The sequence below is a fragment of the Muscardinus avellanarius genome, assembly GCF_963383645.1.
Source record: "Muscardinus avellanarius genome assembly, chromosome: Y".
Classification (NCBI taxonomy): Eukaryota; Metazoa; Chordata; class Mammalia; order Rodentia; family Gliridae; genus Muscardinus; species Muscardinus avellanarius.
In genome coordinates, this window is record NC_137809.1 from 2,329,426 (window position 1) to 2,344,998 (window position 15,573).

At 48.4% G+C, this 15,573-nt stretch overlaps 1 protein-coding gene across 1 annotated transcript; it reads left to right on the forward strand.

The window, feature by feature from the left end:
* Window positions 1-4,312: 4,312 nt before the first annotated feature.
* LOC308279550 (protein SEC13 homolog) lies at window positions 4,313-15,294 on the forward strand (the record flags this gene model as incomplete). Its single annotated transcript, XM_080719680.1, has 5 exons — window positions 4,313-4,480; window positions 5,278-5,456; window positions 5,557-5,680; window positions 5,748-5,894; window positions 15,181-15,294. 5 exons carry the CDS (start codon window positions 4,313-4,315, stop codon window positions 15,292-15,294), a joined length of 732 nt encoding a protein of 243 aa, XP_080575806.1.
* Between the last annotated feature and the right edge of the window lie 279 nt (window positions 15,295-15,573).

A 15,573-nucleotide genomic window follows, 5' to 3' on the forward strand; every position in this document is an offset into this window, starting at 1 on the left:
GGCTCCAGGCAGGGTCCTGCGGGGCACATAGGACCAACAGAAAAAACAAGGCCTGGGTCTCGCGGGGCATGCTGGGGCCCCGGTAAATGGGCCCGAGTCGCCTCTGAACTCAGATAGAAGTGAGGCCCAGACAAGGGCCTCGGGCGGGGATCACAGCAGAACCCCGGAAGAACCGGGGCCCACCCTGCTCACAGTGCTACTGAATGCCTGATCTCCAATATCAAACCACACATACTGCCTTTTGTTATTAAAAAAAAAAAAAAAAAAAAAAAAAAAAACAGAAGTCTGGGCGTGGTGGTGCATGCTTGTAATCCCCGTGCTTGGGAGGCAGACAAGAGGATCATTCAGGTTTGAAGCCAGGTGCATGCGCTGGCTTAAGAGACCCTGTTTCCAAATAAAAAATACAAAATAGGTGTCTGGGAGTGGAGCCCGGAGGTAGAAGGACTTCCAGGAACCTCAGTACCACAAAAAAAAAGGGGGAAAAGAAAAAAGGAAAAATATCAGAGAGGGGTCAAGAGTGCCGCGGTGTCTGCCAGGATTCTGGAGATGCAGACAAAACTTACCCAACTGAAATTGAACTTTTGGAAAAATTCCCTGTGAAGGAGGACTGTTTATTCTCTACATCCTTAAGAATCCTGGACATCACCTGTAAGGAGAGAGTTTAACAGAACCTAGGTGGAAGGCAGTGGAGACTTGTATTCGGGAGAGGCAGAAATCTGATCCTACCAACCTTATCTTCTGGAGAAATTACCCCAAACATCAAATGCTACTGTTGTGCATGATTAGAAACACTGGATAACAAAAAAAGAGCTTGGGAAAGATTTGAAATGGTGGAGGCAGTGGCAATGGCAGTGGCCAGGACTCAGGGGAGGCCGAGATCTGATGCATTACACCTGGAACTTTTTGTAGAAATAACCCCAGAGGCAGAATGCTACCACCACATACACTCGGGAATGTGGGAAAACCTGCTGAGTGAAGAGGGTGCTCGGATTGGAGCTTGCTGAGGAATTAGGCTGGTGCCAGTGTCAGCAAGGCTGGGATTGGAGCCTGCCTTGAGGCTAGGCCAGTGCTGGGGCCTCTGAGGCCAGGATTAGAGCCAGCCGAGAGGTTAGGCTGGTGCAGGTGCCAGCGAGGCCAGATTTGGGGCCTCCCCTGAGGCAAGGCTGGTGCTGGAGCCAGTGAGGTCGGGATCAGAGTCTCCCAGGTGGCCAGGCCATTACCAGGGCTGTCAAAGGTGGGATCCAAACTCGCAATGTGACATTCACAGAGAAATATCACAGAAAATAAAAACCAGATGCTTCTCCTAATTAGCAAAAGCTAGGAGAAAAGGGGTAACGGGGAGGTCGAGTTATAGAAACGGCCCTATAGGGAAGCAATTAAGGTGACCAATCAGAGGGGATGGGATGGGGGAGGAAAAGACCTCTTTAAAAATCAGAGTGCGTAAACGAATGTATCAAAGATAATCAAGCATGGGATCGGGGAGAGGAATGGGATGAGGGCTAATTGGATGGTATGGGCTTGTATATCCTCTCAAGTATTGTATTTCAGTGTGATGTATGATTACAATGCACCAACAAAATATTTTAAAAAATTAAAATATACAGATCTGAATAGTAGGAAAAATATATTATTATTATTATTTTGTGTGTGTGTGTGTGTGTGTGTGTGTGTGTGTGTGTGTGTGTGTGTGTGTGTGTAGTATTGGGGGTGGGAACCCAGAGGCTTTTCCACCTCCAGGCTATACTCGAGACCTATTTTATACTTTATTTGGAAAGAGTCTCACTAAATTGCTGAGAGCCTCACTAAGTAGCTCAGGGTGGCTTCAAACCTGTGCAATCCTCCTGTCTCAGCCTCCCAAGCTCCAGGATTACAAGTGTGCACCATCAACCAGCTCAAGAACAATAATATATGTTTAAGCTGGGAATGGTGTGCATGCTTGTAATGCCAGCATTCAGGATTCTGGGACAGGATGACCTTGGTTCATAGACACCCTCAGCTACTTAGGTCCTTTGTAACTCAGTGAGATCCTGTTCCAAAAATAAAATAGAATAAAAAGTGGAGCTGGGAGTGTAGCTCAGAGGTCGAATGCACCTGGGTTCCATTCCCATTGCAGGAGAAAAAAAAATATTTGTCCATATTTGGGTGTGGTGGTTCATACCTGTAATACCAGTACCTGAGTGGCTGAGATAGGATTGCAGGTATGAAGATGGCCTCAACATAGTGAGAGTTTTCATCTGCCTAGCAAGACCTTGTTTCCAAACAACAACAACAACAACAACATAAACAACAACAACAACAAAAACAACAACAACAACAACAACAACAACAACAACAACGGGCTGGGAGTATAGCTCAGAGGTAGAATCAGAGGTAGAACACTTCTGGGTTCAATCCCTTGTAGCCCCTAACATACAAAATTAGGGCCTTGGGTTCAATATCCATTACCACAAGTAGTGAATCCAACAGAGGGAGGGAGTGGCAGGCCTGGATCACGCGAGTCTTTGGTGTTCTTCTGCGGGTAGCCTGGTCTCATTCTAAGTCTGCATGGAATTCACAGAGCAAACCCATCCCCTTACCTTGTTTCTTGCATGTTGGCACCATGTTTCTTGTTTCTTGCATGTTGGCAAAAAATTCAGATTCAGGACTCAATGTCATCTTTCCCTGAAGCAACTCAAATGCTTACTTTGTAGACAGTGTGGTATGAAGGTAGGCAACAGCTCAGGGATCAGCAGTGAGTGTGTGTGTGTGTGTGTGTGTGTGTGTGTGTGTGTGTGTGTGTGTGTGTGTGTGAGAGAGAGAGAGAGACTGAGGATGTAACCCAGGGCATTCTACCTCCAAGCTACACCCCCAGACCTATTTTGTATTCTTTGTTTTGAAGCAGGGTCTCACTGAGTTGTGGAGGCCTCGCTTAGTAGCTGAGGCCTCACGTGTGCTGTGATTGTGAGAGTGTGCCCCCACATCTGGCTCAAAGTTAGACTTGATGCCAGGGTATGTATTGTTTGTATAGCATTGAGATCACCTGAAACCCCCATCCTGTGTTGACGCTATACCTACGTCAAACCCACACACCCGGCCTCTGCGAAACAAGCAAGCACAGGCTGGAGCCCTGTGTGAGGGTTCAGTTCTCTTGGCCATGCCAAGGAAAATTTATCAGGCTTTGCTCACATAACATGTGGCACCCAGGCACTGTGGTCCCTGTGCTGGTCCAGCAGTCTTTATTGTTTTACTGGGGACTTAACTCGGGGCCATTCTGTCTCTGAGCTACACCTACAGCCCACCTCTCCTTTTGTTTGGAAACAAGGCCTTACTAAGTTGCTGAGGCTGCTTCAAACTTGTGATCCTCCCAACTACTGGGTTATGGGCACGTGCCAATAACCACAGGCAGCACAGCTTCTGAGTTCGGTGAGGCAGGTTGAATAACTGGGCTAGTGTGGATTGTGTGACTATGAATGTGGGTTTGTGGAAATCTATCTGTACTTCTGGGTGGTTGCTGAGGAGTGGCGTAGCTGGGTTACAGGCTGGCGCTGTCCCTGCACATGGCGGGCCTCTTCGGAGCTGACTACAGCCTGCAGCAGTGAACACACACTGCTCCTCATGTCTTTGCCATGCTCGTTCTTGGTGATTGCCATTCTGACCTGCACTGCTGGGCCTCAGCGAGCTTCTGACACGCACCCCCGATTGGGTTGCTTGGTATTCAGCTGTGGAACACTACCTCTCAGCTACAGCCCCAGCCCTTTCACCCACCAGCCTATGTCATTTATTTTTATTTAGAAACAGGGTCCCGCTAAGTTGCTGAGGCTGGTCTCAAACATATGATCCTCTTCAATATTGGGATTACAGGTTGTGCCACTCCACCTAGCCTGACTCTTCCCTATCCTTTTAATACGGATGCCAGTTTTTGTATTTAGGAGATTAAACTCAGACATATTCTCTCCATGGGCTCTGCCTCTGGCCCAGTTTATTTGGAAACAGGGTTTGATGAGTCTCGATCCTTGCTGAGGCTGGCCTCGAGCCTGTGATGCTCCTGTGTTAGCCTCCCCAGTTGTGCATTACAGGGGGGCCCAAGCCTGCCACCTTGGGGGGGTCCTCACTGGAAGTCTACGCCCACCAGACTCCCCTCCCTCACAAGCTACCTGACACACCGCAGGCTATAACTTTAAAGTTGAGTTTTGGGGATACATTCTGGTAGAAAACGTGTCATTGGTAACCTTTGAAACTTAACATTTGTGATCCATGGAGTCACCCTAGAGTTGGGCTCTTCAGGCCACTCTCTGTGAGACTGGGAGCCCTGGTGCTTCAAGAGAAGTAAGTGATGGCTGTGGTTCCTGTGCTGGAAGGAAACAGTGGACCAAGAAAACAGGGCGAAGGAGCAGGGAGCCTTTGCAGACATGTGGCAGGGCAGTTGGAGGCTCAGGAGGGAGCCACAGGCCATGTGGTGGTGGCATCAGGTGGTTCCTGCTGGAGGCTGCAGCAGCAGCTGGTTTGGGCAGGCAGCTGTAGAGCAGAGGGACATGCAGCAGGGAAGCTCCCTGCCTTGGACTCAGACTCACAGCCTGACCAATCCTTGTGGTCCTCCTGCCCACACCTTGAGGCTCCTCCTGCACTTCTGCCCTTTTTTTTTTTTTTTTTAATGCGGGTCTGGGGATGGAACTCAGGGGCATTCTACCTCCGAGCTACACTCCCTGCCCTATTTTTTTAAACTTATTTTGAAACAGGTTCTCACTAAGTTACAAAGAGCCTCACTAAGTAGCTGAGGCCGTATGCAAACTGTGATCCACCAGGCTCAGTCTCTGGATTGCTGGGGTTACAAGTGTGCACCCCCATGCCCGGCTTCCTCTGTCCTCTCTTCTCTTCCTTGGTCCCCATGGATGTCTCCCCCTCACTCCCTTCCAGTACAAGAACTGCACTTTGCACTTGCTTGAAGCTCCTGCGCTCCTGGGTTCATAGATAATGCACCACAGAGATCAATTCTAGGGTGGCACCATGATTTACAGCATTATGTAAGACAAATGGTATCTGTTATAATTAAAACGCATCCTCTGAAGCCAGGGCCATTGGTGCTGCTGGATGTGCTTGGCTTCTGTCCTGCCATGCTTCCCAAGGGTGGGTGGCCTCACCTGCTTTCTTCTCTGCTTAGTCCCCGCAGCCTATGACTTGATGTTTTCTGTATTGATACCACGTCCATTAAATAGTTGTTATTGCTCTGTATAATTACATGAAGTAATGACATCCACAGCAGTGCATTTGCTCACCCTCAGCCTGCTGCACCCACTGCAGACAGTTGTGCCTCAGGTTCATGCCCTCACCATGTCTCCTTTGAAGGTCGGCTCCAACGCGGTCATCTGGGCCCCAGCCATGGTTGCTGGAAGCCTGAACGACCAGCCATCAGGACAGAAGCCCACTTACATTAAGAAGTTTACATCTAGCAGCTGCGACAACCTCATCAAACTTTGGAAGTGAGCTGACCCCTGCCACCCTGGTCACCCCAAGGTCACCCTCCTTTCCCACACCTATGCAAGCAGCAGAAGATGCTGATCTTGACTCTGCTCTCCACAGGGAAGAAGAGGATGGCCAGTGGAGGGAGGAGCAGAAGCTGGAGGCGCACAACGACTGGGTGCGTGAGGTGGCCTGGGTGCTGTCCATCGGCCTTCCCACCAGCACCATCACCAGCTGCTCCCAGGTCAGCCTCGCCTGTGCTCTGGCTCAAATGGCGCAGCTTCTCGTGTCTTATCCAGTCCTCCCCTCAGGACTGCCGCATCTTCATCTGGACCTGTGATGATGCTTTGGGCAACATGTGGTTGCCCACATTGAGGCACAAATTCAACGACGTCTTGTGGCACGTGAGCTGGTCCATCATGGCTAATACCCTGGCTGTCTCCGTAGGGGACAACAAGGTAAGCACCGCCGGCCAAAGCCAGGGCCTGTGCCACATGCTCAGAAGGCTCCGAGGCCTCCACGTCTTCTATTCTGTGGGAACCTTGCTGAAGTGGCAAGGGGGTCACTGAGCCTGGTTCTTACAGAGCTTACCCTGTCCCTTTTCAGCAGAGAGCCCAGTGAAGAGAAGCCTCCACAAAGACTTGACATTGTTTTCAGTTTTTTTTAATAATTTATTTTTAAAATTGGTGCATTGTAGTCATATATCAATCACATTGGAGTACAAGACTTGAGAGGATATACAAGCACACATCATCCAATTAGCCCTCCTCCAGCCCCCATCCCATTCCCTCCCCATCCCTCCATCCCATGCTTCTTTGGCGATTTACTTTGATACCTTTGTTTATGTACCTCCTGGGTTTTAAAGAGGCTCCGTCCTCCAGTATTACATACCATCTGATTGGTCACATTAGTTGCTTCACTATAGGGCCCTTTCTATAGCTCAACCTCTTCCTGTTGCCCTTTTCCTTCTAGTTATTGATGATTAAGAGAAGCATCTGATTTATATTTTCTGTGATATTTCTCTCTGCATGCTGTGTTGCAAGTACCGATCCCACTCTTGATGGTCCCAGTAGTGGCCTGGCTACTCAGTGGACTGATCCAGACCTCGCTGGCTCAAGAAGTGGCCCTTCTCCTGGCCTTGGAGCCCCCAGTACCGGCCTTGCCTCAAGGCAGGCTCCGATGCCAGCCTCGCTGGCCCAACACTGGCCTAACCCCTTGGCAGTCTCCGATCCCGGCCTTGGGGGCCCCAGCACTGGTCATGCCTCACGGCAGGCTTCGATGCCGTGCCTCGCTGGCCCCAGCACCTGCCTAACACTTCGGCAGGCTCTTATTCTGGCCTCGGAGGCCCCAGCACCAGCCTTGCCTCAAGGCAGGCTCCAATCCTGGCCTAGGAGGCCCCAGTACCGGCCTTGACTCATGGCAGGCTCTGATGCCGGCCTCGCTGGCCCAACACCTGCCTAACACTTTGGCAGGCTCTTATCCTGGCCTTGGAGGCCCCAGTACCAGCCTTGCCTCAAGGCAGGCTCTGATACCGGCCTAGGAGGCCCCAGTACCGGCCTTGACTCATGGCAGGCTCTGATGCCGGCCTCGCTGGCCCCAGAACCGGCCTAACCCCTTGGCAGGCTCTTATCCCAGCCTCGGAGGTCCCAGCACTGGCCTTGCCTCACGGCAGACTCCAATGCCGGCCTCACTGGCCCCAGCATCGACCTAACCCCTTGGCATGCTCTTATCTACCGCTTTCAAGCACGACACCGGAGACGATCTTCTTCGGACTCTTTATTATCCCAGGCTCTTACATACTCTCCTCCTCTCCGCTCCCCGCTCCCCGCTTATATATCCCAAGCAGCCAATCAGCCTCAGATCACTCGCTCCATGCAAAATTAGCTCATTTGTTACAAACAGTGGTATGTTGTGTTCCCGTGCACCCCATGCTCCGGTTACCGGACTTCCTGAAAGTTGTTTACTGCTTAATGGGCCTCACAGAGCTTCCGCTCGGCGCTATTTTTAGGTCTTCGAGCTAGCAGGCAATGGGTGGGGCTCTTCACAGTTCCCCCTTTTTGTTTTTAAGCAGAAGAGGATAGAGAACTCAACCCCTGCTATAGTTTATGCAATTATTTGCCACCACCTTTTTTGCAGGGACGGGCGAGCAATACAGTGGTAACCCGTATGCAGCTGAGCATATCCTCCTTGGGATGCACCCTCCCGGGGTCCCAAGTGCAGTCCTTGCTGACATTCTGCTTTATGATTTTTCCATTGCGGCTAGCCAAACAGTAGGCGATTGTCCTGCTTCAACCGCCATGAAAGCCTGAGCTAGGAGCATCTGATCCTTGGCCCTCTGCAGAAATAAACGTCTCAGGCAACAGAGACATAGAATGCACAGGAAAACAAAACAAAATCCCAATGCTCCCAACCCGGCCCATTCTTTTAGATGGAATGCTGCCTTCTGGATCCGGGACGCCAGCGTTTGGGCCACTTTGGGGTCGATTCGGGTGGTGTTGACCTTGATGATTTCAGCACGTAATTGTTCGGTCGATTCGGGTGGTGTTGACCTTGATGATTTCAGCACGTAATTGTTCGGTGAGTTTATCAAACTCCCAGCTCCAGTTGCCTGTAAGATGTTGGGAAAGCTCCCGAGAAGTTCTAGAGATGCATTTGTAGTAAAATTTCTAGGGAAGGTCTGGGAGGAGCAACTCAATGGTAATGGAAATGGAAAAGCTGTAAAAATACCCCATTGTTGCTCACTCCATACTGGTTTTGTCCAGATCAGCATGGTAATCAGGTGTATCCATCCCTGAGGCACCATCTTGCGATATTATTTGACGAGTCAGTCTCTCTGGGATCCAAATCGGATCGGTTCCGTCCTGTGGGAAAACACAAACAGAGCCTCTGGCCCATGTGAGTACCGGATCAGGTCCCTTCCATTTTCCGGTGAGGACATCTTTCCATTTTACCATATCATGGGGAATACTAGAAGGACAAAAATGGCGATCTGTGGCCGATTTGCCATTAATATCTAAATTTAAAAAAATTTAAAGTAAAAAGTGCCAAAGATAATCGCTGCCTTGGTTTCAGATTCTCACCTATTCCCCCTTTTTGTTTTATTAGACATTCTTTTATTGTGCGATGGGCGCGTTCAACAATGCCCTGTCCTTGAGGATTATATGGAAGGCCATGTTTTAATGTTACGCCCATCTGTTTACAGAAAGACTGAAATTTTTGTGAGGTATAAGCCGGACCATTATCAGTTTTTATTTCTTTTGGCACATTCCATGCTGCCCAAGCTTCAAGACAATGAGCGATAACGTCACGAGCTTTTACCCCTGTGTGAGTAGAAGCATATATAATTCCAGAAACAGTATCAACAGAAACATGTACATACTTAACAGAGCCAAATTCAGGTATATGGGTCACATCCATTTGCCATAAATGTAAGGGGAGCAACCCACGTGGGCAAACACCAACATTAGAAGAGGGGATAAAGGGTGCACAAGTACCACAGGCCTTGATGATGTCACGGGCTTGACAACGAGGAATTTTAAATTTAATCTGTAAAGTTTTAGCATTTACATGAAACTGGCGATGAAAATCTTGTGCCCGTTGAAGTGGGGTGAGAGAGAAAATCATGGGCATCTTCGTAAGCTTATCTACATAATCATTACCTTGGGCAACAGGCCCTGGTAAGCCTGTATGTGCCCTAATATGTTGTACATAAAAGGGATTTTTCCTCATCAAAATTAAATGTTGAATTTTAGATGCCAAGTAGTGGATGGGCGTATGTGTTGATATTTGCCCCGCACATTCAAGGGACTTTATCATCTCTACAGCATAGGAGGAGTCCGATAACAAATTAAAGGAAGAATCATATCTCTCAAACACTTCTAATATAATATTTAGTTCAACTAGCTGAGGTGATATATGCTGATATTGAACAACTATGGGTTTTTGTCCTTCTATCATAAAAGCTCCAAGGCCAGATTTTGATCCATCAGTAAAAATATTGATAGTGAAGGGTATAGGTGTTCTTCTGGTTATGGTTGGAAAGATAATAGGATGTTGAGTTGCAAAATGTAATATAGGATCTTTAGGTAAGTGATTATCTATCTCTCCATTAAACACACATCGTAATATAGCCCAATCATCCAGGGAGGTTTGTAAAATTAATATTTGGTGTTTACTATAGGGAAAAATAAGCTTATTAGGGGTTTGGCCAAAATGTTGAATACATTGCTGTATGGCAAGAACAGCAACCTTTGCCACCATAGAGGGATAATACTCAATAACCTTTTGAGGAGATAGTTTAGGATGAATCCATAATAGAGGTCCTTGTTGCCATAAGACCCCAGTGGGTTGGAGCTCAGTAGCCAGTATGCATGCCCAAATAGAATCCCTCGGTGAAATGCGCTTAAGGGAAGCCTTAGTTAAAGCTTGTTCTACCAAACTTAAGGCTTCCCGGGCTTCAGCAGTCAGCATTTTAGGAGAGGTTAAGGAAGAATCTCCTTTGAGGATATCATATAAAGGTTTTAGCATAAAATTTGGGATTCCTAAAGCAGGACGTATCCAATTAATATCTCCTAATAACTTTTGAAAATCATTTAAAGTGTGTAACTGGTCTGTACGAATGGTGACCTTTTGAGGCGTGACAAAATTGGGATAAAGAATATTTCCCAAAAAATGGGTGACGGTGCCCTTTTGAACCTTTTCAGATGCTATAACTAAACCCTTTTCCTCAAGGGCTTTAACAAGCACACAATACGCTTCATCCAGTACCTTTTCATTTTCACAGGCTAATAGGATATCATCCATATAATGGAGACAACGCAATGGAGGGAATTTATCCCTAACAGGTTGTAAGGCAGCATCCACATATAGTTGACAAAGAGTGGGGCTATTCGCCATACCCTGGGGGAGCACTCTCCACTCATATCTCTGGTCAATTTGCTCTTGGTTTAGGGATGGCACAGTAAAAACAAAACGTGGGGTATCTAGAGGAATTAATGGTATAGAGAAAAAGCAATCTTTTATATCAATCACTATAATTGGCCAGAATTTTGGAATAGTTGAGAGAAGGGGGAGTCCACGTTGGACTGGTCCCATAACTTGCATTTGTTCATTTATGGCTCGGAGATCATGTAATAGTCTCCATTTTCCTGATTTTTTCTTTATTACAAATATAGGGGTATTCCAGGGTGATGTGGATGATTGGATATGTCCTAATTTTAGTTGTTCTTTTACTAACTCTTTTGCTGCTTCCAATTTTTCACGGGGGAGAGGCCACTGGGAAACCCATACTGGATCCCCCGTCTTCCAAGTGATGGGAATTGCCTCCCCAGTGGCTACTCCACAAAACCCAATCCCTGTTTAGTGTTTTGTCCTTCAGTGGGGACAGGGCTCCTCCGTCCCTGTAGGTTTCGCCCTAATCCAAATGATGGATGAAAACCTTGCTTGTTAAACATATGTAGCACCTGGGGAGAATATTCATTATGTAATCGGAATCCCATGTCCAGAAGTAGATCTCGACCCCACAAGGAGACCGGAATTTCCAGCATATAGGGTGTAAAGGTCCCAGAATGTTTTTCTTGGTCCTCCCAATGAAGGGGTCTAGCACTAATATCAGGTGTTTTAATGTATCCTAATCCTCTAAGCTGTGTGTCAGCCTTTTTTATGGGCCAGGCGGGGGGCCAATCCTTAGAAGCAATTACACTAGTATCTGCCCCTGTATCAAGTAATCCTAGAATCGGCTTTCCCTCCACTTTCAAAGTAATTAAAGGTCGTTTTCCCATATCAAAGGCGAGAGATATTATATTAGTACCAGAGGACCCAAACCCTTTTTCTCCTCGCTGTTCCTTTTTTGAAGGGAAGAGAGAATGTAGACTAGGTAATAATAACAGCTGCGCTATCCGATCACCAGGAGAGATGGCAACAATTCCTCTGGGGGCGGAGACCATAACCTTTATAACGCCCTCATAATCTTGGTCAATAACTCCAGGATGAGTTATTAGGCCTTTCATGGTGGATGATGATCGCCCCAAAACTATGCCCACCGTTTCTGGGGGTAATGGCCCTGACATATCAGTCGACATAATTTGAATTCCCATTCGAGGGGTTAATACCAGCCGGGTGGTGGCACAGAGGTCCAATCCCGCTGAACCGGGAGTGGCTCTCCGGATTCCTTGGGCGGTTGGAGATTGGGCCATTGGGGTGTTTGGTGTGTCTCTATAGCATTGTACATTTGTGCATTCAGTATTACATTGTTCGAAAATAAGCTGTTTAACAAGTGGCATGGCTGCATCGACATCCCCGAATATTCGTCCAGCAGCTTCTACCATCCTAGCCACAAAATCAGAAAAAGGCTCAGTGGGACCTTGAATTATCTTAGTAAGATTGCCTGACACCTCCCCTTTATTAGGCAAACTTTTCCATGCCCTGGTGGCCAAATTGTTTATCTGATCATACACTTGTTGAGGGTAACAGGTCTGGTTGTTAGCAAATTGTCCCTGTCCCAAAAGCATATCCAAATTCCAGGCAGGTTGTCCTGCGGCCTGATTCACCGCTGCTTGCTCTGCTGCGAACTCAATAAGGAAAGCCTTCCAATCTAAATACTGTCCTGGGGTCAAAGCCGCTCGGGCCAAGTTCTGCCAATCTCCAGGGGTCATGGCATACCTGTAAATGCTTTCTAAGGTGGCTACGGTGTATGCAGCATTGGTACCATAAGTCCGCACGGACTCAGCAATATGTTTTACAAGCTTATAATCTAAAGGCTCATGATACCGAGGTCCTCCTCCTTGTGGTTGAAACACGGGGAAAGCCTGTCTGGATAGTAACATTTCCGGCTCACGCCATACCTTTTCATTAAAGGAGCGGCCTCCGCTTTGTCCTGGAGCTGAGGGATTATAGGGCGGAGGAACAGAGCCCTGCGAGGGGCCCGTAGCTAGGGTTAATCTGCTGACTTCCTCCTCTATTGCCGCAAGTTCCTCGTCCGAGTCCCCCTCCCCTTCAGAGCCTAGTTCACTAGCTGGGTGAGAGGAAGTGGACCGTTCCTCTTTTAACAGATCAAGTGCCACTTGTCCCTCTCGCACTAGCGGTTTGTAGTATTTCTGCTCCAAACATGCCCTGACGAGGCGCCACAAAGGATAAGTTCCTCCCGTGACTTGATTGTTTTTCTCTGCCCTTTTAATATCCTTCCCTAACTTATCCCAACTTGCCAGGGTCAAGTTTCCTGATACTGCAAACCAAGGGGCCACCTCATCCACTTGGCTCAAAAAACCCTGAATAGTCTTATCCCTAAGTTTTAACCCCTTTCCGTTTAATAAGGCTTTTAAAGCCTTTTGTATTGGATGAGATGGATTATTTCCCATACCTATTCAGCCTCAGGTCCAGCCTGAGAGTATACTACCCTATAAATCCTCCCCTCAAAGGAGCTCCCCTTCGTCCTCAAACGGAGTTGGGAAAGAACAATCTTATGATCCTCTACTTTGTAGAGCCTCCCTCTTCACAGGAGAACTTACCAGCCGGCTGCCCTGGAAAGTCCAAAGTTCTGACCATCTCGTTGAGAGAGATTCCCCGTACAGGCCACCACTTGCCGCTTTCAAGCACGACACCGGAGACGATCTTCTTCGGACTCTTTATTATCCCAGGCTCTTACATACTCTCCTCCTCTCCGCTCCCCACTCCCCGCTTATATATCCCAAGCAGCCAATCAGCCTCAGATCACTCGCTCCATGCAAAATTAGCTCATTTGTTACAAACAGTGGTATGTTGTGTTCCCGTGCGCCCCATGCTCCGGTTACCGGACTTCCTGAAAGTTGTTTACTGCTTAATGGGCCTCACAGAGCTTCCGCTCGGCGCTATTTTTAGGTCTTCGAGCTAGCAGGCAATGGGTGGGGCTCTTCACACTTATCCTGATCTCGGAGGCCCCAGTACCAGCATTGCCTCATGGCAGGCTCTGATGCCGGCCTTGCTGGCCTCAGCACTGGACTAACCCCTCAGCAGGCTCCGGTCCTGTCCTCGGAGGCCCCAGCACTGGCCTTGCCTCACGGCAGGCTATGATGCTGGCCTCACTGGCCCCAGCACTGGCCTAAACCCTCGGAAGTCTATTATCCTGGCCTCGGAGGCCCCAGTACCTGCCTTGCCTCATGGCAGGCTCCAATGCCGGCCTCGCTGGCCCCAGCTCTGGACTAACCCCTCAGCAGGTTCCGGACCTGACCTCGGAGGCCCTATCACAAGCCTTGCCTCATGGCAGGCTCCAATGCCGGCCTCGCTGGCCCCAGTGAGTCTAACCCCTCGGCAGGTTCCAATCCCGGCCATGGAGGCCTCAGTAGTGGCCTTGCCTCACAGCAAGCTCCAATGTCGGCCACTGGCCCCGACGCCCGCCTAACCCCTCAGCAGGTTCCGATCACTGTCTCTGTGGTTATTATTTCAAAGGTTCCAGGTGTAATGTATCAGATCTCTGTCTCCCCTGAGTATTTGCCACTGGCATTGCCACTGCCTCCACCATTTCAAATCCTTCCCAGGCTCTTTTTCCACTCTGAATGTTGTCCAGTGTTCCTAAGCATGCGTGATGGTAGCATTCGACATTTGGTGTAATTTCTCCAAAAAAATAAAGTTGGTAAGATCCGGTTTCTGCTTCTTCTGAATACAAGTCTCCGCCACCATCGCGGAGAACTCTTTCAACACCGCATTTCTCCTTGGTCTCCGCTAAACTCTCTCCTTACAGGTGATGTCTGAGATTCTTAACAATATAGAGAAATAGCAGTCCTTTTTCACAGTGAATTTTTCCATAAGTTTGATTGCATTTAGATACGTTTTGTCTGCATCTCCAGTGTCCTGGCATCCATAACTACTTTCTTACCTCCTCTCCGATATTTTTCTTTATCTTTTTCTGTTCTGGGCCCGGTTTCTCCAGGGGTCTGGCGTGCTACACGCAGTTCGGCCTGCGGCCCAGGTCGCGGGACTCTGGGCCCTGGCTGGTGTGCGCTGCATGTGACCCCCGCCCAGAACCCCCAGGTTTTTTTTTTATCACATTTTTATTTTGCAGTACTGCAGTTGAACCCAGGGGCTTTCTACCCTAGTGTTCCTCCCAGACTATTTTTTTATTCTTTATTTTGAAACAGGGCCTCACTAAGCAGCTGAGGCTGGCCATCTCAGCCTCCCACATGCTGGGATTACAAGCATGTGATCCCACAGGCTCATACTTTTTTTCTCTCTTTTTGCAGTACTGGGGATGGAACCCGAGGGTATTCTGCCTCCAAGCTACATCCCCAGCCGCCTTCTTCTTCGTCGTCTTCTTCTTCTTCTTCTTCTTCTTCTTCTTCTTCTTCTTCTTCTTCTTCTTCTTCTTCTTCTTCTTCTTCTTCTTCTTCATTATTATTATTATTATTATTATTATTATTATTATTATTATTAATTATTTATTTTGAGACAGGGTCTAAGTTGCAGAGAACCTATATAGTCGCTGAAGCTGTCCACAAACCGCGATCCTCCTGTCTTAGCCTCCCAAATGCCCAGCTGCATTAACTCATAGATGCACCCTATGCTCTTCTCAGGGACAATCCTTTTCACTCCTGAGCCATTTACTCTTCAGGCAGCATCCATAGGTAGTGTGGGGCACGGCCCTTGTCAGCTGCCCCAGCCACTGTGTGTCTCACTCATGTGTCTGTTCCCTTCCCTACATTTGGTGTTCTGGGGGAACCATGGTTAGTGCCTGACCCACAGCCTGGCAACAGTGGTGTTTGTGCCCTCACCCAGGTGACCCTGTGGAAGGAGTCAGTGGACAGGCAGTGGGTGTGCATCAGCGACATCAACAAGGGCCAGGGCTCCGTGGCAGCTCTGGCGCCTGAGGGCCAGCAGAGTGAGCAGTAGAGAAGAAACTTCAGATCTGTTATTTTGAAATACTTTGCACATTTTTATGTACTGAATTCCGGCATTATCTGGAGACAGGCTGTTTCCAAAGTAATTAAATAAAATCTGCTGTAGGCAGCTTGGTGGCTTGCTTCGTGAGGAAGTCCACACACAGTGTTACTGCCCAGCCTCTCCACAACATCACTGTGTCAGACTCGGTCCTGGACAGTGTGTGAGATGCCAGCCATAGTGACGCATGCTTTGGAGGCTGAGGTTCGAGGACAGCTTCAGCTGCTTAGG